At 36.0% G+C, this 22,761-nt stretch overlaps 2 protein-coding genes across 5 annotated transcripts in view; both read left to right on the top strand.

Annotated features, from left to right (window-relative positions):
• Window positions 1–22,761, top strand: part of LOC309509668 (uncharacterized protein) — a 36,062-nt gene that overhangs the window by 5,375 nt on the left and 7,926 nt on the right. For 2 of the 4 annotated variants that reach the window (XM_082184439.1, XM_082184440.1), the window contains 5 exons: window positions 2,649–3,011; window positions 10,959–11,010; window positions 12,435–12,515; window positions 12,823–12,953; window positions 15,843–15,957. In XM_082184439.1, the coding sequence (XP_082040565.1) occupies window positions 10,966–11,010; window positions 12,435–12,515; window positions 12,823–12,953; window positions 15,843–15,957 (372 nt within the window). In that variant the 5' untranslated portion in view covers window positions 2,649–3,011; window positions 10,959–10,965. Of the gene's footprint in view, window positions 1–2,648; window positions 3,012–10,662; window positions 10,880–10,947; window positions 11,011–12,434; window positions 12,516–12,822; window positions 12,954–15,842; window positions 15,958–20,407; window positions 21,872–22,761 lie in introns of those variants that run through there. The other 2 variants (XM_082184441.1, XM_082184442.1) reach the window with 2 other exon arrangements.
• LOC309509681 (palmdelphin-like) lies at window positions 16,271–20,361 on the top strand. The gene is made up of 2 exons (XM_082184471.1): window positions 16,271–16,505; window positions 17,529–20,361. The coding sequence occupies exons 1-2, from the start codon at window positions 16,370–16,372 to the stop codon at window positions 18,497–18,499; spliced, it is 1,107 nt and encodes a 368-aa protein (XP_082040597.1). The 5' UTR covers window positions 16,271–16,369; the 3' UTR covers window positions 18,500–20,361.

Raw genomic sequence — 22,761 nt, 5'->3', positions numbered from 1 at the left:
TTATAACATTATTATTATTATTATTATTATTATAAAAACGGCCTTATATGTAATTGTATACAAATCAGTAGCCTATGTAATTGTATACAAATTGTATCACCTTTAATAACAGTATCAGCTGACAGGGTTCTCTGTAGAATTTACAACATTAGTTGAGAAAGATTTTTTTTTTTCTTTTAGTAAAACTAACTTGTAGGGTAAGGTAGAATGGGTCTAAATGGAACACGCTTTTCAATTTAATTGCAGAAAATAAAGTCCTATAGGCCTATGTTTCAATTGAACGTTGTTGAGTCAACACATTTTATGGGAACATAAATCATATTTGTTTCGCCTAAAAAATCTTGTAAATGCGTGGTGGCAAGGAGGGTCTTTTACCCCACTCTGGGGGTAAAAGGCTCACCAGAATGGGGCAAAAGGCCCCCATTACTATTACAGATACTTAAAGGGGTCACCGTATGCCCATTTTCCACATGTTGGTATGATTCTTTGGGGTCTTCATGTAAAGTTTGTAACATACTTTGGTTAAAATTCCTCACTGGTTGTGTAAAACAACACCCTTTTTACCTCCTTAAAAACAGCTCTGTTCACAGCGACCCGTTTCGGTGCATGTCTTTTTAAAGGAACACGCTTTTTGGGACTTTAGCTTATTCACCGTATCTCAGTTAGATAAGTCCATACATACCCTTCTCATTTCTGTGCGTGCCGTAACTCTGTCTGACACACCCATAGCTAGCCTAGCTTAGCACAAATACTGGAGGTAAACGGCTCCATCTAGCATACTGCTCCCAATAAGTGACAAAATAACGCCAACATTTTTCTATTTACATGTTGTGATTTGTATAGTCACAGCGTGTACAAATTACAAGGTCACATGAAACACAGCCACCTTCTAACCGTATACATACTGGGAACTATATTCCAAGAAGGCGAAGCACTGCTACTTGGGTGGAGTGATTTGCTTGCCGCACCTGAGAAGCCCCGTGGTGAGGAGCAGAGAGTTTGCTCAGAGTTGGAGTAAATCACTCCGCAGAAGTAGCAGTGCTTCGCCTTCTGAGAATAAAGTTCCTAGTATGTATACGGTTAGAAGATGGCTGTGTCTCATGTGACCTTGTTATTTGTACACGCTTCGACTATACAAATCACAACATCTAAATAGGAAAATGTTGGCGTTATTTTGTCACTTATTGGGAGCAGAATGCTAGCTGGAGCCATTTACGTCCAGTATTTGTGCTAAGCTAGGCTAGCGGTGGGTGCATCAGACAGAGTTACGGCATGCACGGAGATGAGAAGGGTATGTATGGACTTAAAGTTATCTAATTCTGGGGGATACTGTGAATAAGCTAAAGTCCCAAAAAGTCGGTGTGTTCCTTTAAATGATAATGAGCAACTGCTCACCCCACCCCTCTCATATAAAGTGCTGCCTTGGCAGACAGTATAGACCCTTTTACTGTTTGTACACAATGATGCCGTATGCGCGCGCACATTGGCAACGGAAGTATGGCGAGAATCAACAGCGTGTCAAGCTACGCGAGCGGATTAAACAACAGACGCAAGCATTTTTTATTATGTCCTCGCTCCAATCAACACGTTTAATCGCCTGCAGCCACTCTTCTGAAACGGCCGTGATCCTGTCGGAATAATATAAAACTTAAGCCCCTTGGTGGAATATCGATTAGGGCAACCGTAAACGCAACAACCAGACATTTTGATGCTGGGAAACTGTTTTGATAAACTTTCGGAGTTGCTAACACGTTAGAGCCAGTGGGGAGAAACACCACTTCCGTTGCCAAAATGCGCGCGCAGCTATTTGATCACGTGGGCTGTAAAAGGGTCTATACAAATGGCTGAGGGCGGAAATATGCTAATATAGGACAGTCCGTCAGTAGTCGTGGGCGGAGCAAGAAAATCCAAATGGCTTGATTATTGAGAGTGTTTAGGCTTTTTGGGGATTAAAAAAAAGGAGTGAATGGATTTTTTTCAAAATCAAATCGCGAACCCCCAAAATCACACTAAAAGCTGAACTCAAAAGTTGGCAGCCCTGGTTATTAAGATGATCTAAGTGGTTACTAGGGTGTTGCTATGTGGTTGCTAAAGTGCTTTGAAAAATGTTCATGTAGATGCTATGTTGTTCTGGTGGTTGCTAGGGTGATATTTGTAGTGTGAAATGTCCAGGATGTGCAAATGTTTAATACCTAAACTGTTCAAAATATGTTTTTTAAAGGCCTTGTTTACAAAATCTGCCTAGTTTGAACATCTGCCGTGAGGGGAAACTCTGTTTTTTGAATATCACCACTGTGACATGAAACTGAGAGGGAAATAGAGAGAAACAGATGAAATATTAACATCTTAGCGGGGGTAGTTCACCACAACACACACAATACACACTCGATAAAGCCCTAGATAAAACTAGAGTGTTTGCAAAACCTTTGAGCTGTTCTTTTAAAAACTAATTTTGGAGAGGAGTAATTTAACAAATTGTGTGTCAGCATGTTCATGTAATAGAAACAACAGCTGATCTCTCTCTCTCTCTCTCTCTCTCTCTCTCTCTCTCTCTCTCTCTCTCTGTGTGTGTGTGTGTGTGTGTGTGTGTGTGTGTGTGTGTGTGTGTGTGTGTGTGTGTGTGTGTGTGTGTGTGTGTGTGTGTGTAGGCACAGTGTGTTGCAGTTGTACGTGGGCTAACACATGGTAGAGCAGCCCGGCTCTGACAGCTCGAGAGCGGAGAGAGAGAGAGAGAGAGGATGAAGAAGAGGGAGGGAGATAGAGAGAGAGAGAGAGTGATAGCATGACAGAAAGCGGGGGAATCGGAGAGTTAAAGAGAGAGAGAGACAGCGAGAGGGGGCAGCCTGCCAGTGAATGGTAACACAGGATCAACCCTCAGCCTACAGTACCTGCACTTGAACACACACACACACACACGCACACTCATTACACACTCATGCAACCATGCTGGAAGGAACAGACTGAATTCCGGTCAGCGCTTCCCAACTAAAACCCTCAGCAGAAGATAACTGGTGAGCATTGCTCTCTTCCTTTTGTTTGTGATTGTGTCTAAATATTGTCTGTTTAGTGTAATTCAGCTTGCTATTTTCCTTCTAAATGTTATTTGCTGCCTGTCACTTAACAATCTGATAGTACTTATGCTTGGTTAACTGGTTAGCTCAGTTGTGTTCAGGTACTTGCTCTGTATGTTTTTGTTGTGTTCAGTGTGAAAAAGAGCTGGGGGGGTCCATTGATTCGTAAGCTTTTAATTCCCCTAAGCTTGCCTTTTTTTGCCCGCTGTCCTGGCTGGACGCCGGTAGGTCCGTAAAGCCTTTGTGAACTGATTTAATGGGGTCTGACTTTTAGACTGCCAGTTTGCTGTTGTGTGTCAAAGCATCAGGAGGCTTATGGCGTCATTGTGTTGGCATCACCCTAGCCGGGGACACCCTCTTCTCTCTCAACTCACCACAGAGTGACAGGAAGTCTTGTATAGTCTCGTACCTGCGAACGGTACACACACATGGAAAACCACAAGGGGGGAGAGAGAGGCTTTGCTTCTCTCTTCCACCCACATATATGAATCAGACTGCATGCGAATATTCTAGCACACCACGTCCATACACATATTATTTAGTCTGTTGGTATTTCATGATGAAGGTTACTTATAAAACCTGTGTAGTTCACTTGATACACAGCACTGTCTGATTGGTTACTAAAAGTGTTTAAGTAATTATAATGTTCAGTCAGCTGGTTGTCATTGCAAAATAAATTCTGACAGGGTGATCAGGACCCCATCATGAAGGCACATAGACTTGCATCACCCTTAAGTGGTTTATTTTGTCATAATGACTGGTTGATTATACATCTTCATTATAGGGCTACTTACCAGTTTTTGTTAAAAAATATTTATAATAAATCATGTTTGAGTTGAAATTACAATATTGTATATTAGAGTAAAGAGACCACAGTGTGATACTAGAGAGATGAAAGTAGTCTGTTTTTTCATAGACAAGTCATAGATTTGACATTTAAAAAACAAAAAAAAAACATGAAAATTAATATCTTAAAATAATGTATTAAAATTAAGTTTTAAACAATACAGGTTAGTGAATGGTAATGCAACTGCATTGACAATATCTATTTAAATAAATCTTTTTCCAAAACATTTTTTAATAGTCTACTACTTTTGCCAGGATTAAATTTTTTCTTGAGTTGATTGTTGAGTTTTTGAGAGGAAATCAGTTGCCAGTAATGATCAATTTTAATGTTTAAGGGTTATTATACTGAAATATTTGACAGCAGAATGTTGCAATTGACCAATCAGAATGAAGTATTCCAGAGATCTGTGAAAAAAGTGAAATTGGTGGTGTAAGGAATTAGTTTTATGCACAAGAGAGTTTAAGGGTTTAAACCTTGTATGATGCCTTGAGATAAACACTGATGTACTTGTGGTGTTAGTGGAATACTTAGTTTCTCTGTTAAATTATTGAAAATGAATGCATATCTGAGGTGTTGTTATAAATTCTCACCTTTGGGTGTCATTACATGGAAATGCTTTAAAACAGGACGTTTTCCACACACTAAAGGCTGCAGACCCCAAATAATTTGACTTTTAAACCATTAGAGATTAGATTAGAGACTGGAGATTATAGGTGTCTGTCTCAAAACTGAATCTGAGCTAAATCTTTCTGTCAGACTCGAGCGAGGGAGATCGGGCCGCTATAAGAGCGTGTTTGATCGGTATTATATCATGCACCATGAAAACCTTTGATCTCTGAGCTGTGACTGTGGCTGAGAGGCTGTTTGCTGTGATCGCAGCAGGATTAGGACATTTTTTAGTTATTGCGTTACAGATTTTGAAGTTGAAGTGCGACACTGTGGTTCAGTGATGGTATCAGATGGTATTACCAAGGTACTTTGTACCTTACCATGCACTGCCTGTTTACTATATAAATTTTTTATGGTATTTAAATGGTACTGTGGTGTATATCAGAGTATATCATCATAGTATTTTATGGTAATACCTTGAAGAGTACCCTGAATTTACTATGTTTTTTTGGACATGCACAAAACAGTACAGTGAAAATAAAGGATTTACATATAATTATTGCCATGAATTCAATTAATTCAGATTCATGGTATATACAAGGATCCCATGGAAAAACCCGTTAATATTATCAAGTTTTAAAAATCAAGTCATTAAAATTTAAAATGTTAAGTCAAATATATTTCTGTAGTGATTAGTGAATGTATTTTTCTTCTAAAATTATATATGTAATATATGTAATAAAATTATATCCACTATATACATTTCTATGACTTTTTAAGGTATTAGTTTTCATGATTTGAAAATGTTATTAAAATCATATCCATTAATCACTAAAATTCATGAAAATGTATATTTTATATCACAGTGAAAATATATTTTTAATATCTTAATTAATTAATTAATTTAATTTAACTAAAACTATCAAAATAATTTTGATTTAATAAAATAAATATTAACTGAAATAAAATAAAATAAAATAAAATAAAATAAGTAAACTTATTTTATTTCAGCTATAGTTGCCAAGGCATAATTTCTTATTTCCATTATGTGTAACTTTACTTGATGTACTAAAATAACTAAAACTCAAATAAAAAAGTAATAAAACTATATAGACACATTTAATATAAAAATAAAATCTGATTCAAAATACTATTGATGATACTCAATGGTACTATTACAAAAATAACAATATCTTCCTAGAAATAAATTAATATATGAAAAACAAAAACAGAAAAACCATAAAAACATTTATATCTACTCAATAAAATAGTAAATATATATATATTTTCAGTTATGCTCAGCTCGAAAATATTTCATTGGCTAGAAACTGTAGAAATAATAGTACAATCAAATTGTTAAAAATCCTAATCCTATCATTATGAACAACTGGAAAAATCATAGAAAATTAAAAGGTGGGAACTCCATATATATCATCAACGCATAAGTGTTGCTATCTGATACTATCACTGTACCATGCTGCCACAACAGTATTTTTTAGGTACCTGCTTGTGAGTCATGCAATCAGAGAGATGGCAATAGAAGATGAGAGGAAGAAAGAGAGCAGTTGGCATGGTTTGGAGGAGGAGAGGGGTGTATGTCTTAACAGCTGATGGATCTCAGAACTCAAGAGAGGTCGGGGGCCAGCGTTTGCCTTGACTGTCCAGCACTGACAGTCCAGCTGTGAGACGAACACTATTTTCTGCTGCAGTACCCGTCTCAAGCCTGGCAGTGAGAACCAGCGTGGGCAGAACTAACTAGCATGACCTTCTCCTGTTTGTCGCCACACTGGGTGTCCTAATTCCCTCACTGAACCCTGCCAGGCTGCTGTAATCTGAGCTGACTGAAGCAGAGAGGAATGATAATGCATTGGAATTCTGGATGCAGGAATTAGAATTCCAGTTCTGTGGATCTGTGCTTCGGAACATTAAACTGGGAGACATTTATATGCAGCAGCTTGTGTGGGTGTGTGTGTGAGTCTGTGTATAATATCCTCCCACTCTCGGGATAATTTTTAGCTGGGGCATCATTTATTCTGATTTGTTGCATAAATTAGCTCTATTGTGTGAGCATCTTTCAAACACTGCATTTACAAAATTGAAGAAGTGCAAAACGAATGTTGTAGCTTTCATTAAAAATCGGGGGGAAAAAGTCATAAACCAGAAAGTATTTCATGCTGTTATTGTGCTTGGCCGGTGAGGTATTTTTAGAGCGAGGAAAGAGAAAGAGGTCAGATTAAACACAGGTGAACATCAGTTTCCTGCCCTGCCCTGTATAACTACAATACTACAACTAACCTGACTGTGAGCTCATTATTTTACCATGAATGAAACTAAGGCTTTCATCATGTCACTTAAGCGAGCTGCAGACCTCTTCTTTGACAGTATATGTTTCCATCACCCTGTTTTTATGCTCATTTTGAAGTACAAGTGATGGAAACCCCAAACTTCAAAAAAAAAAAAAAAAATCCCTTAATTTGCAAAATGCACCATTTTTGTGTCTGTCCCTTTAAATGCAAATGAGCAGCTGCTCCCAGTAAGGGGGGCGGAGCTACAACAGCTTGTGTCCTGAAAATTTCAAAAACTTTTTTATTTATGTTTAAATTTATGTAGCTGATGTGGAGTTAACTATCTTCTAATCATTGATTAGCATATTCTGTCATGATAATCTATAAATCGCGTTCCCGGGGGCGGGGTTTATGTTCATTTTAGGGTTAGTGATGTCACTAACCCGGGAGGAATGTTGTGTAGTCCCTACCAGCCGTTTGTTGTAGTCTTTAAAAGCAATTTCTTTAAAAGCAAATATCTCCCTTTGCTTTGAACTTTGAGCATCGTGACTTGGCAGATGTTGTTTATGCTCAAACATCAACATTACACACTTACTAAAGTTAAAAAAGTGAAATCATAATCAACCACCCCTTTAATGCGAATCATGGGAGATGAAAATGCATTTACCGAATACATTTTGACGTAGCGAACATTAAACCCGCGTGACTAATCGGCTGTTTCCGCTGATGGTGTTTCATTTACTGTTGGTTACTAGGTTACCAATACCACTGTCATCCACTCGAACAACTTAATGGAAACACACCTAATTCACATTTGTTTGATTTTAGTTTTTTTTTGCTAACTTTGAGAAGATTCCCTTTATATTTGGATGGAAACCCAGCTTATAATGGATCTTACATTGATCTTAATAATAAATAGTTCAGCCTTGAAACTCTATTTACTTTCTGATTGGTTGTTTCAACGTAACTTCCACAGCCAATCAATTTCACGTATTCATTCCTACTAGCATTTATAACCACGATGCATCCAAAATGAATACAGTAAGTCTGCCTGCTATGCAAAATTCTTATTTTAGCCCCCCTCCTCCCCAGCACAACCTGCCTAGACAAAGAGAGTAAAAAAGAAGACAGTATGCCTTTTATTTTATTTTAAAATTGTGACTTTTAGCCATATACTGTATCTGTTAGCTTTCATGCCATCTATGATTGTGTACTCCTGAACGTTGGCAATCAACTTTTCAATTTTAGACTAATTTAAAATATTCATGAAATTTATTTTACTTTATTTCATAATTCCCATACTTCAATTTGTTATTTAGAGCTTTGATTACTTAGCCTAATAATAAAGTTAAATTAGTTGGTGTGTCCTAACTTTTAATTAATAGTGTAATTCTTGTCCTTGTTCTTGTCCAGAAAAACACAGTATTTACCATGGTACTATGTCCAAAATACCATGCAGAGTATTTGTTAGTGAAAGCAGAAAGCAGCTGCTGTAAATACTTTATTTATTGTTTTGTTTAAAAAATAATCTCTCTTTTTTTAGTGCATTAATTGACTGTCTGTTTGGCTAAGCTTTAATCCAAAATATTTATTTGGTTCTAAGTATACCAATTAATTCTAATGCTTTTTTTTCCTTCTAAGTGCTGAAAGGGTATGTGAGGACAGGGACGTCTCTGATTGCACATTCTAACAAAACCTGATGCACTAATATCTGTAAATGCATCTCTCTCTGCCATACTACTTAATCTGCATCTTAGATTAGTGAGGCATCTTGTTAAGCGGTGAGACATTTAAAGGCATGATGGGTCGCTCAGTGGTGTCATCGGGGGAAATGTCATTTTTGTTTGTGAGTTCTTGGTTCCTTTGAGAATCTGCAGGGAAACTGACTTCATGTGTTAAGGTCACTAACTGCATATAGATTTAAAAACAAAATAGTGCTTGTTTGCTTTGTTGTAGATCTATTTGTTAGATAGCGTCAAGGGTGTCAGTAATGTGGACAGTCACCAGGCAGAGTGGATGGGTGCAATCGGAGCAGGCATTGCACTTAGTGCAGGATCATAGGATGTTAGTCACATTGATGTCAGATGGATCCTCATCTGAGACAACACACATTTTCAGGACTGTTTGTTTTTAAGAAAGGGACAAGCCTGACATTTTAAACCAAAGGCCACATGTGACAACGCTTAGCACACTCTGTCCATGTCGCAATGGGCTTTCTACTGTTTGAACTCTTCACCTGTCAGATGGAGCATGGGTCACATTTCAACCAGGGAGAGAGGGGCACAACCAGGAAATATATATAAAAAATTCAAGTTTGTAAAGGATTTGGCCCCATGAAATCTACAATTGTGACTTTTAGCCCATATGTGTTAGCTTTGAAGCCAGCCATATGCTAATGTACTCCTAAAAGTTGAACATCAACTTTTCAATTTTAGAAAAATATCCAGTATCTACTATAGAATTTTTTTATTTTATTACTTCTTCCTATAAATTAGCTTTGATTACTTAAATTGTATTTGGAAAAAATTTAAAATAAAATGGAAATTACTCGCCTAGTAATACATATTTCAATATTCCTCACCAAAACGTCCCGTATCAATAGGAAATATAGGGGAAAAAAACTTTGGGGGGTGACATTTTATATCACACCTGTGTTTCTTAGCAGATCACAGGGCCTCAGAGGGTTCGGTCATTCACGTGTGTTTCATAACCACATGTTGTTATCTGAATGCCATTTAACCTTGCAGTCCACCTGTGACAACAGAGTGTATATCTTGCTGACCATGTGTTTATTTCTGTACAAAGGGGATGAGGTCTGTCTTCAGTGGGCTATTCTTAACCCAACAACTTTTGCTTTGCAAGTCCAAACATCTGAGAAATGGCCTTGAATGAAATTCAAGATACATGACATCAATACTGCACTGAACAAATACAAAGCAGATATTTACAGAAATGGTTTGTCTCACTGTGATCAGCTCACTTGCTTTTCATGCACCAGAGATTATATAAAGCTGAAGTTACTTTGTCCTTTTCCATTTTATTGTGCAGAGAAAGATTTGGCAATAGGGAAACCTGTTTGGAAACCATAGTTGTGTTTGCTAATTTAAATAATTATAATATTGGTCTATTATTAGTTCATTCTAGTACCTTATATGCTTTTAAATTATTATAATTTATGTAATTATATTTAATGAAATATTTTATAATATTCTTCAATTAAATATAATTTCATTTTTTTATAATAATAATTATTATTATTAGAATAATAAAAAGTAATTTTATTTTAGGAGGGCTCTTTTGATCATCTAGCAAATACAAGAATATCCTAGTGATCGTATCACATGTTCAAAAAGACTCCAAGACATCATAGCAATGCCGTAGCAACACCCTGGCAACCACCTACAACACTTTAGGATCATAGCGGCTACATCCGCACACACAAGTACCATTTTCTTCAGGAAATGTACAATTTCTTTTGCAATTTCTTTTGGTGGCACTATTTTTTATTATTATTTGGTGCAGCAATTACACAGTCTACCTTTAATATATTTTTACATACTACATCATCAGAAGTCGCACCCTCTTCTGTTAAGTGGAAGCTAAATGACCCCAGGTTGTAGCGCAGTAATGTCAGGCTATTTATCTATTATTTATTGACATGAGACATTATGTTACTCTGTCCCATGGGCAAAGCACTCCACGTGGAGATATCTGACGCATGAGGTGTCAAAGAGTGACATGCTAGCTATGGAAGTTATGGTTAGCTAGCACACACGCAAGCACGCACACACACACACAGCCTTTTGTACATCTTTCATCTTTTATGTGCGCAGTCATCCTTCAGGCAGAGAGATAGTGGGTGAAAGAGCCCCCAACAACTCTTCCTTCCTTTCCTCCAGCTTTTACGCCCACCATCAAGTCTCCCCCTACCAAAACTTCTCTCATGCCAACCCACATGTGCCAATCAAAGCTTGTTACCAACCTGTTCTTAGTCTTAGACAGACATTGACGGAGGGTTGTTAGTGAGAATTTTGAGAGAGGTTGTTTATCTCTCTCTCTCTCTCTCTCTCTCTCTCTCTCTCTCTCTCTCTCTCTCTCTCTCTCTCTCTCTCTCTCTCTCTCTCTCTCTCTCTCTTTCTGTGTCAGGAGCATAATGGAGGAAGAAACCCTGCTGCGAGAGAGACTGCAGGCTATAACAGTGAGTATCAGGCTGTTCTTTTTGGTTTTGTGTAACAGAGAATCAAGGTTTTATATTGGCAAGGGAAATATTATCACATTATATATTGTTATTTGGCTTTGGCTTTCAAGTTGGTAATCACAAAACCTTTCTTGGTGTTTGAAACGTGTATATAACAGATACATTTTTCTCAGTTGTGTCTGGTAACCTTGATAAGGTGAGAGTTTTTAGTGTGTCATTTAAATAAAAGCACTTAATCCCAGCATTATAGTCTTAATACTTTTGTGGCCTTGATGATATGAACCACACAACCATTAAAGGACAAGTTCGGTATTTTACACTTAAAGCCTTGTTTACAGAGATGAAATAGAATGGTTAAGATTGCATCTTTTGCAGCGATTTTTGTGTGAGCATATCAGTGAACACCCCTGACCACTCGGTGAGTTTCACGTCTTTGTAAACGAAAGTTTAATGCGTTTTAGGAAGGATTGTTCCATTGCACATATGCAGCCATTCTGGAGGTGGGGGGGAAAGCAAAAGAAACCTAAAATTCTCGGGACAGCAGCATGTGTCCAAATTTTAATCTTAACCGTTCTATTTCATCAGAAACGATCTGTAAACAGGGCTTTAAGTGTACAATACTGAACTTGTCCTTTAACTTTTTCCCTGGCAGAATTTTTTTTCCCAACTTGCCAGCCACCGGCAGCATTTTTGATAATTTTCTCAAAATTTTGATGGCCCCCAGAATTTTTGTATGAATATCTGAACATGCAATATATCAAACAAAATAAAGAACAGTGTCTCTACTTTTAAACAAACAAACATTACGGTTTATTCTAGCTTTTTGAACACTTGAATGCGAGTAAGTTTCATAAAAAAGCAACATTTTGAACTTAAAGCTGAGAAAATCACATTCTTTATTTTTAAGACTACAAAGCAATGCTTTTATCACTTGTTTTGTGCTTCTTTTTTGCATGTGTTTTGATCTGGAGATTCAGTACTCTTTCAGAAGATGTGATATAGCGCCCCCTACCGTATAACAGTGAAAACAAAGGAAAGCTAGAAAATTCCGTCAATGGCGGCGATAGAGTTAATGGCCAGACAACAAATCCGAGAGATTAATCCATGTATATCAGTTTCTGTCAGTATGTGAACTCCATCAAAGAACATTCAGAGCATATATGGAGATATCTGTCCATGTGTTATTTCTGTCCACACACAGCCTTTGAGCTGTTCATTTTATATATGAAGTCATAGTTTATTAGAGAGTTAAAAATAATGCTGCAAAGCCTCCCTCTCAAAAAGACTATATTAGTTCTCTCCCTATGCATGCTTGTGTTAATAGCAAGACGTGAAACAACAAAAGAGTATGGGGTCAAGGTGAAACTGAAAAAGGTTTAGGATCTTATTTTACTTTACATAGTATGACTCTGTTCTCTCATCAGGACAAAAGAAAAATTCGAGAGGAGATAGAAAAGAAACGAAGGAACACTGAAGAAGAGAAATTAAAGCTACAATATCTAAAGGTATGTGTTGTTATGTATGTCATTTTATATATATATATATTTGTAAATTAAATATTTAAGAATACAGAATTTATTATTAAAACATATTCCAGTAAGTATTAATAAAAAATTTTTTTATAGAATAATAAGAGTCAAAAGATTAATAATTCAATTAATGTTACATTTTTTTATGTCAAATGATCATTATATTATTGCAACAGATTGTGTTTGCATTTGTGATTTTATTAATTTACAACACTGTAATGTAAAGAAAAAAAAGTCAATTATCTTGATACAACATGCTGTGTTGCTTTCTTTGCACAAACAGAAAAAAACTCTACGAGAACAATGGCTGATGGATGGATTGAGCACCCAGAGCGAAGAGGAGCAAGAATCTGTGAAGGCCCAGACTGAAGATTTCCAACAAAAGACTAAACTCCTGCAGAGCAATATCGACAGGTACTCTCTACAAATAAAAAGTGAAAAAAAGTTTGTACTCTATCACTAATGGTTTGCAAGGTTCCCGACTTCCTGATTGTGAGAAGCAATTGGATTATTCCTGTTTAACCACTGTGATGGGCTTTCAGTGTTAGCCAAGGTTCAGACAGATAGACCTCACTCACAGTATTACATAAACTGTCTACTTACACAACCCGCCTTGGCAGTGAGAGCCTGTTGACTTACGACAAGCTTTGTCTGGAAAAAAAACAACCATCATTATGCAGGAGGTCATACCTGGCGCAGGAAGCATGACTAACACAATAAAAGGACAAAATAACTGAGGAAAAATCTTTTTCACAGATAGAAAATGAACCGTTCTCAAGTTACCATAAGCTGTAATACAGAATATCTGTGAAACACTCTCTGCCTGGTTTCTCCATGTGGAGCTTTATTTAGATGGAATGGAAGTTTGCTTTCAAGAAGTTGTTAAGGTTGATTTAAAGGACTCAAATCTCCAAAGAGCTTTCTCAAATAGACTCTTCAATATGATGGCTGCAGTTTAAACCAGTTGGATTAAGAGCAAAAAAAGCAATCAGATGAAAAACTCCGCCATCACAGGACAGAGGTGGCTGGTCATTTCCCGTCAGTTATCTTGGCGTATAGGTTCATGGCCCCGCTCAAAACATAAATGAGGGTATACATTCTGAAACTAAAAAACTCATTTTTTTATATCATCAGCTCTCTGCACATGCCATAGGCCTAGGGACTGTTAAAGATTGAACAATACCGAAACATTACACAAGGAGGTGCCATTATATAGAGTGATTTTCATGAAATCAGGTTACATCAAAAAGGGCTAAAACTAATTTTTATACATTTGTTACTCTATATATATATATATATATATATGAAAGAAAATTAAAAATAAAATAAACTACTGAATTAGATTACATACAGTATGTGGATGATGTGCAATAATGGTGAAGCACTCATTCAAAAGAAAACGGAGCTACTTGTTTTGTTTAAATCTTTTTTATTATATTATATTTATGTACAATGCATCTTTTTTTAGTGTTATTCTGAAATGCTTTCGTACAATCCCTATGCAATATATATAAATATAACACACACACACACATAACATATATATATATATATATATATATATATATATATATATATATATATATATATATATATATATATATATATTAGGGCTGGGAATCGATTAAAAAAAATTAACTAATTAATTGCACAATTTGCTGTAATTAATTGCAATTAATTGCATTTCCCCCAAGCTTATAATCATCAATATTTAAACTTAGAATCACCTAATTAAATTAAACAACACAGAAAAAAAAAAGGAACAGAAAATAGCCCTATATTAAAATAATATTAAACATCAATATATCAATATATTATTCTTTATCAATAATCAATCAACACAATCAATTTAACAGATTTTTTTATATATATATATATATATTTTTTTTTTGGGACTAATTATCAAAATAAAATATAGTCCTACAAAGCTATTATTACCAGAGCATGTGATCAGAGCAGGTAATTTTACCATTGTTGCCCAGCATGACTATACCAGCTCAGTAGGGCTATTGCAAACAGAAGTCTACTACTGAGAAATTTCACGTTATTTGAGCGGACTTTGCTTTTCCAGTGTGTGATCGGTACATGATTGGAGCGTTTGGGCCGTTAACGACAGAGCAGAATGCGCAGCGCAAACACGGAGCGGAACATTGAGCAGATAGCGCAGCAGCGCACCGACACACACACACACACGGAACAGAGAGCGCGGCGCACACACGGAGCGGAAAAGACCCGCTCATGAAAGCTGCGCGAGAATGAAACCTGATCGCTGAACACGTATGGGCGGGACGGCATATTTTCGGCCTTTTCAATAGCAGCCGCAACTGGAAATCATAAAACGAGGCAAAAAAAAAAAAGTTAAACATCTCAAATTAATCGCAAGGATTAACGCGTTAATTCCCCCAGGCCAGCCCTAATATATATATATATATATATATATATATATATATATATATATATATATATATATATATATATATATATATATTAAATATGTATATAACAGTTAACAAATTGAAGTGGTTTGCATTACAAAAATTAAAGGCATAGTTTACCAAAAATTTTAATTCTGTCATCATTTCCTCGTCCTCATGTAGAACAAAACTTTTATGACTTTGTTTTTTCTGTGAAACACAAAAGAAGAACAATGTTTATTTAGTTTTTTTGTCCATACTATGAAAGTAGGTTGTATTAAGTGTTTTGGACCTCTTTGACTTTCATTGTGTGGACAAAACCATTTCGAAGTATCTTCTTTTGTGTTCTACAGAATAAATAAAGTCAGATTTGGATCGATATGAAGGTGATGAAATCATGACACAATTTTCATTTTTGGGTGAACCTCGCATTTAAGTAAAAACATTATGTTGCATTATTTCATCTACATATACTGTAACTTAATTGAAAAATAAGCTAAATTATACAAGTAAAGCACCTTTATTTATATAGCACCTTTTAAAAACAGTTTACAAAGTGCTTTACAGATCATAAATACATGTGTGCATTCACAGAAAAGAAAGACATACACACACACACACACACACACATACACATAATAGAGATAAGATTGTAAAACAACAGGCAACAATAAAATAAATCAAAGAAAGACCCTAGTGAACAAATGTGTTTTGAGAGACTTGCATAGTGAGTCGATTGCTTGTAGTTTGTCAAGAAGAGAGTTCCATAACTTGGGACCGAAATGACTAAAGGCTGACTCACCCATTTTTAGCTGTGTTTTTGACCTGATTACTGGCTTTTAGTGAAAGAGAGTCAAGATATGTAGCAACATTCCCTGCGTCTTTGCAGAATAGAGCTGGAGATTGCGGCTCTGGAGACGCAAGAGCTGGAGATTTCTGCAAAAGAGGAGATTCTTCTGAAACAACTGAAGGAGGTGGAGAAAACTCCAGAGGACATCATAAAGGTATTGCTTGTGTAATCACTTTAAAAGGCCTGGAGACTCCTTACCGCTTATTACAACACCGAGCCCCTTAAATTGGATCCGCTTTTGAGTTGGGAACTAGGGAAATCACTACAATGCAACATGCTGTGAAGATTCCCCTCGGTTTCAAATTGACGTCAAGATAAAATTGTTTGATGCCAGTTGGTGCTGTGAGAAAAGGATCTGTTTGCGTGATATGTGACCTCATGTGATTTGTGTGAAACTTGGTTTTGTTTTATATCTTCAATCAAATCTGGTTTTGGTACTGCGCAAACTACTGTATTTCCCCACAGGAAGTAAACGCAAATATCCTCCCAGGTAAATAAATTTCTTCTTTTTCCTACATTGCGATTTGTACAGCATTTTTCCCTTGACACTTCCTCAACCGACCTTTATGTTGCTTCCTACAGAGCCAGTCCAATACATCTACACTGCTATACCTGATGTCCCGAAGAGCTATACTCCCACAACTAGGAGGAGAAGTGTCACACCAGGGAAACACAAAACTGATGAAGAGCAGGAGAAAAAAGGTACAACGCAAGGCAACTATTTGCTGATATAATCAGCACAAACATGCTCGAATTTCCTGAATATTTTGTTTAGACAGTGCAAACATGTCATCAAACTGTCCACTTCTGTAATTATAGCAATTCAAGGTACATACAGTAAATGCTGTCTTTCATTTTTCATTTTCAAACATGAAAAAGATGGTGTCCATGACTGTAATTATGGGCATGACATAGAATTATGAAATCAAGTTATCACCATCTGAACACTGAACAGGATATTGTATATAGATACAGATTGCAAGATCACAATTTTTTTTATTAAAGCAATAAGCCTCAAGAGGCCATGTGTTACTGTGTTTTTACCACAGGTAAGGGGTATTTTCAAGCATATTAATTATAATAAATAGAATAATTCTTCCACCAAATACACTACCGTTCAAAGGGTTGGTGTCAGTAAGGATGCATTCATCAAAGAATCCTGAAACAATTTATCACGGTTTTCACAAAAATGTTAATCAGCACAACTGTTTTCAAAATTTATAATAATAAGAAATGTGTCTAAAGCAGCAAATCAGAATATCAGAATGATTTCTGAAAGATCATGTGACACTGAAGACTGGAATAATGATGCTGAAAATTCAGCTTTGCCATCACAGGATTCAATTTTATTTTAAAATATTACATTATAAAATATTCTATATTTTATTATATTCTATATTCTATTATTTTAAATTGTCATCACAATATTACTGTTTTTACTATATTTTTATCAAATAAATGCAGCCTTGGTGAACATGAGAGACTTCTTTCAAAAACATTTAAAAAAATCTTACAAAAACATTAAAAACCTTACCGATCACAAACTTTTGAATGGTAATGTATTTTAAATCGTTTGTGTTTTAGATATATTTAAGTCTTTGTTTTTTGCTAATAATATACATTTATTTAAATGATGGTTCAATTCTTGTTTTTGTTTGTTTGTTTTTTTGAATCTCATGATTTGATTCGCAGTGGTTTGTGTTTAACGCTTTTCTTTCCTTTCAGCTACATACACCATGAAGATCAGTGTGGAAAAAGATCTCCGCACCGGTGAGAGTCACATCCTCTCCACGACCTCCATCGCACCTCTGGATCTCCAACAGCAAGGCATCAAACTCTTTGAAGATGGGCGGAAATCTGTCTACGCCTTGCCACCTGATGGCCAGGACTCCCAGAATGACATGAACGAGATGAGCCCTCTTGAAGTAGAGGAACTTCTGATGAAAGCCGCGGAGAAGAAAGTCCCATCAGATGTGGAATACCACGAACCTGTGTTTTCAAGCCCATTCAGTCGACCTACAACCCCTCAGAGGACAGAAAGAGGTTACATCAGTCTTCATGGCCTTCAGATGCCCAACATGAACCAGAGTCCTTTTCAGGCTGAGAAATTTACCAAACAAGAAGCTCTTTACATTCCAACCACTAAAACCAACCAGTATTTGGAAACCAACCAACCAGCTCAAAATGGACCATATGCTAACAATGAATACAGCGACATAACCAGGATCAGCCCGGGATCTTCTCCCATACAGGAGTGTGAGGAACAGCTTCGGATAACTCCAACGGCAGACTCCGGGCTGGGATTCGGACGGTATTCCCCTCTGAATCCAAAGGAAGACTCTAGTCTCAACTTTATGAGCTTACTCCCACCCGAGGTGGAATCTGGTGAACCTGTTACCATGATCTTCATGGGTTATCAGAATGCTGAATCCGATGAGGAAGATGAAGGAATCCAGGCTGAACTGGTAGTTATTGGTGATGATGATGATGATGATGATGAAGCTCCTTTGTCGTACCACCCTCTGGGCTACCACAGCAAGATCTTCAAACCCAACAGTGTAGTGTACCGCTGTGAGATCAGGCCTGGTGCCATCAGAACCTCCGGCTCTGGAAGACACACGTTTGGAAATGAAACTGAAGACCCGATAGCCACAGGTACCATTCGAAGATTGAGGAGACACTTTGGTTTCCAATAACATTTCTTAGTTCCTTACATGTGTTTGATATGCAAATGTACTTTACAATGAGGTTTCATATAAGGGAGAGTTCACCCAAAAATGAAAATTCTGTCGTCATTTAAGGCCCGTTCACACTAAGAATGATAATATTAGCATCCACAGCAACGCACAATATTGTTGTGTACTTATTTCATAGCTGCCACTTTAATTGATCAAGCTCTTTAAAGCAGAAAGGATTTTGATTGGCTGTTAATGTCTTTATTGTTTATCAGCTGGGGAAAAAAATCTTTCTAAAAAGTGATTGGAATCCACTATTCTCATAGTTATCATTATTATTATAGTTATCGTCCTTGGTGTGAACGTGCCTTCGTTTACTTCGTTTACTTCGTTAAAATGTCTTGACAATGGAAGTCAGTGGACTCCAATGTTGTTTGCTTCTTTTAAATATCTTCTATTGTGTTCGACAGAAGAAAGAATGTCATACAGGTTTAGAACGACATAAGGTTGAGTAAAAGGATGACAGAATATTCAGTTTTGAGTGAACTATTCCTTTGAAAGCATCAGTTATCATGAAAATCCACTTTTATAGCATTTATTAATCTCGGTTAATGTTACTTTCTACATATACATTTATAAATATAAATTAACGTTAGTAAATGTTTTAAGAATAAACAGAAGCTAACAATAAAATATATATACATTCACATTAACCTAGATTAATAATTTCTTTAAAACAGTTTAGTTTAGTTCATGATACCTAATGTTTTAACTGATGTCGAACCTTACTGTAACTTTAAGAATGCAAAGAAATATCCGGCAGCAAGACTACTAAAAATACTAGACTTCAATGTTTATAATCAACTGAAATATGCTGCATTGTGTTTGGAGCATCCACACATATAGTAATAATATTATATACTACTACTACTAATAATAATATTAAATAACACAAATGCATGGCGTGCATGAAATTAAACTTATTGTTTGTCTTATAACAACTGACTTGTTTTTATATGAATAATAAAATAATTTCTGCTTTGACATTAACTTGCTGTTGTCATACTTTTTTGGGGACATTTTGGAGTAATATAACAAGATTTCTAATCAGACTTTAGTGGCTTGGGATTTAAAAGACAAAACTTTCCTTACAAAAAATGTACCATGGTTAACAGTTAATGACAAACAAATAAGCTAGTTCAAAAATCTGGTACTTTTAAGACATCACTGACACTGTCAAAAATAATTAAAATACAATCAAATTACAGAAAGAATCAGAAAGGAAATCCCATATTCATTTATTGTAGTAACAATTTCTGTGGCGGAGACTGTGGTTACCATGGTGAACGTGTGCAATGGCTGATAAAACATAATGGCTTTTAGATATCTTTAGGACATGTTATTCATTTCTTTATTTTGTTTCATTATAGGTTCAGCCGTTTCCGACAGCTAATGTGTGAATTAGCATAGTATTTTTTTTCTGCTCCAGTCCATCAGCTATAATTGAGCACTTTGCCCTTGGTTGCTTTTAAGACATTGTGTCTGTTCAAAAGGTCTTTCATAACATCAGCCAAAAAGACAGTTATGTAATAATCCTTGGCTTGCGTTACGTAAGGTGCAAAATGAATGCTAAAACCTGCGATGTTCGGCATATTCATTGTTTTCTCTGTTTTGTCATCCCCTCATTTTGGCTCGTCAGTGCAGGGTAAATGTGCTAACTGCAATCCCATCATCCTCTCTAATGACAGATCGCAGACAAATCCATTGATTTCATTGATTGATTGGATTGAACTGGATTTTGATTGGGGTTGAAACTAACTATCTATCTAAGCAACTGCATGCAGAATATCCAGGTGTGGTTGAACTGAAATATTCTTACTGTCTTCTCCACAGCGCTGCCAATGACATGTCTCAGCTGAGAAATACATGTAAGCTCTTCAAAGCAAGATTACAATGTCGGCAGCTTGCTGATGAGGATGGGAAGGACTGAGAGACTGATCAAAAAAAAAAAAAAAATCTGCTTATGACATGAATCATATTTGAGTGCCATCATGTTGTACATAATGTTTTTCAGTTGACTGTTATGTAATTTATTTTGCTTTTTGGTAAAGTTTTTTTTCTGTTTTTTTTGGTTCTGTTTTTTATCAAAGTGATGTAGATAATATATTTTTTCGGTAACACTTTACAATAAGGTCTCATTTGTTAACATTAGTTAATGTATTAACTAACATGAACTAGCAATGAGCAATTCATTTGTTACCGTATTTATTAATATTTGTTAATGTTAGTTAATTAAAATACATCAGTTATTGTTTGTTCACTGTGCATTAACTAATGTTAACAAATACAACTTTAGATTTTAATCATGTATTGGTAAATGTTGAAATGGACATTAACTAAAATTAATAAATGCTGAAGTGTTGTTCATTCAACTAAAGTAGATAACTAATGTTATGAAAACTTATTGTAAAGTGTTACCATTTTTTCTGTCCCTTCCCAACACCTCGCTTTGCAGGGGCAAAGTTTTATGTAAGGTGACTTAATTTAATGTATTATAAATAATATTACATTTAACAAACTGAGTTGTAGCCTATCTTGCCAACATTCACACTCCAAATGTTATTTTCCTAATCAGCACTGCTGTCATATTTTCCAGCAAAAAATAAAATAAAATAAAAAAATCCTTAAAAGAATATACATTTACTTTAATTTTTAATTTACCATAATTGCTAAATATATTAAGGCACTTTCTGGCAAAAATATTTTTTTACAATATTATTATTTTTTTTTTTAACCATAAATCGAACAAAATGAATTAATGAGTTGTAGAACAAGAAAAAGAACAGGAAAAATATCTAGTGGGGGTTAAAAAAAAATTGAAATATTCTCTCAAAACAAGTTTTAATGTTACGCATTTATAGTGAATTTGCAAATTTATCCAGCTTTGATATTTTTACAATAAAAAATTATGATTAAGAATATTATTTTTGCCAGTCTAATGTATGTTTACATGACACACATCAAAATGACAATAAGTGACAAGTGTTTAAACACATTAAACTAAGTCACTTGATCTTCAACTTTATCACTGCATCAGTGCAAAGGGCAGGTTTTTGAGAGGATAGTAATGAACCATATTACGTCATATTCTCTTAAGATGAGAAACCAATTACATGAAACCTTGAGAATATGCTTGATTGACAGAAAGCTTTTAAGAAATTCCTTGTGAAACTGAGTGTGCGTGTCGGAACGGCTGAGGCTGCTCAGCTATTGGCTGTTTCTGGCACATTCAGAGTAAGTCACAGTCTCTGTGGTTACAGAGAAGCAGAGCTTCAGCCAAGACAGAATCGCTGAGCACGTTCCCTGTCCTCCGTCTGCTCATATCACAACAAGGTAGGACACAGAGAACTTTATAAATGGTCAGACTTCTACTTAATGAAAATATATGGGGTGAATGAACTTGTTTAGGTGTCATGCTGTTGGTTTTACATGTAGTTTATGCTGGATTGCTGTTCTACATTTTTCAGTGGTGCTGTAAAGAATGTGATATTGTTGAGATGCTCTGACAAACAGACGCTGAACTCATTGGGTTCGTGCTAACGTGGTCTAAAGAGACTTGATTTGGTGCAAACAAGAGTGTGAGAGTGTGTACGCTTGCATGGGGTGATAGGTTTCTGTCTGCTTTTCCGACTGAAACATTTACTGTATTTTATGTCAAACTTAATATTGTTGCATCATAAATGTGAGAAGTGAGATTGCATTGATACTTGATAATATGTATATTGTTACATTTTTGTAATCTGGCTTTAGTGACATCCATGATGTGCATCTTTAAAGCATTATGAATAAAAAATCAGTCATATCAATAAAACTCATTATTTTGGGCTTCAAAATTCATCAACGTCCTCTCTAATTTAAACCTGAAGCGTGAAGATGGAACAACATGAAGAACAGAAGCTGTGAAAGTTTAATTAATCCCAGGCTGCTTGTACAAACCTCGAGCACTTCAGAAAACGTGGAATACGAGATCTGAGATGTTGTCAGACAGCATCAGCACTGGGCTTCTCAGCTGAATGTGTGTGTGGGTGTGTGAGTGTGTTTTAGAGTGAATTAAAGTGTCTGCGTGGGTGAGTGGAGGCGTGCGTGTGTGTGTGTGTGTGTGTGTGTGTGTGCCTAGGGTAAATGTGAGACAGAGATGGATCCTCTTTGGAACTGATTACAGATGAGAATGTCTCTTGGTCCATTTCACCCTCCCATTAATGCAGAGAAGAGCAGAGAGCTGA

The sequence above is a fragment of the Leuciscus leuciscus genome, assembly GCF_965113295.1.
Source record: "Leuciscus leuciscus genome assembly, chromosome: 11".
NCBI classification, from domain to species: Eukaryota; Metazoa; Chordata; class Actinopteri; order Cypriniformes; family Leuciscidae; genus Leuciscus; species Leuciscus leuciscus.
The sequence above is the reverse complement of the archived record's forward strand: the minus strand, read 5'-3'. Positions and strand labels throughout refer to the sequence as shown.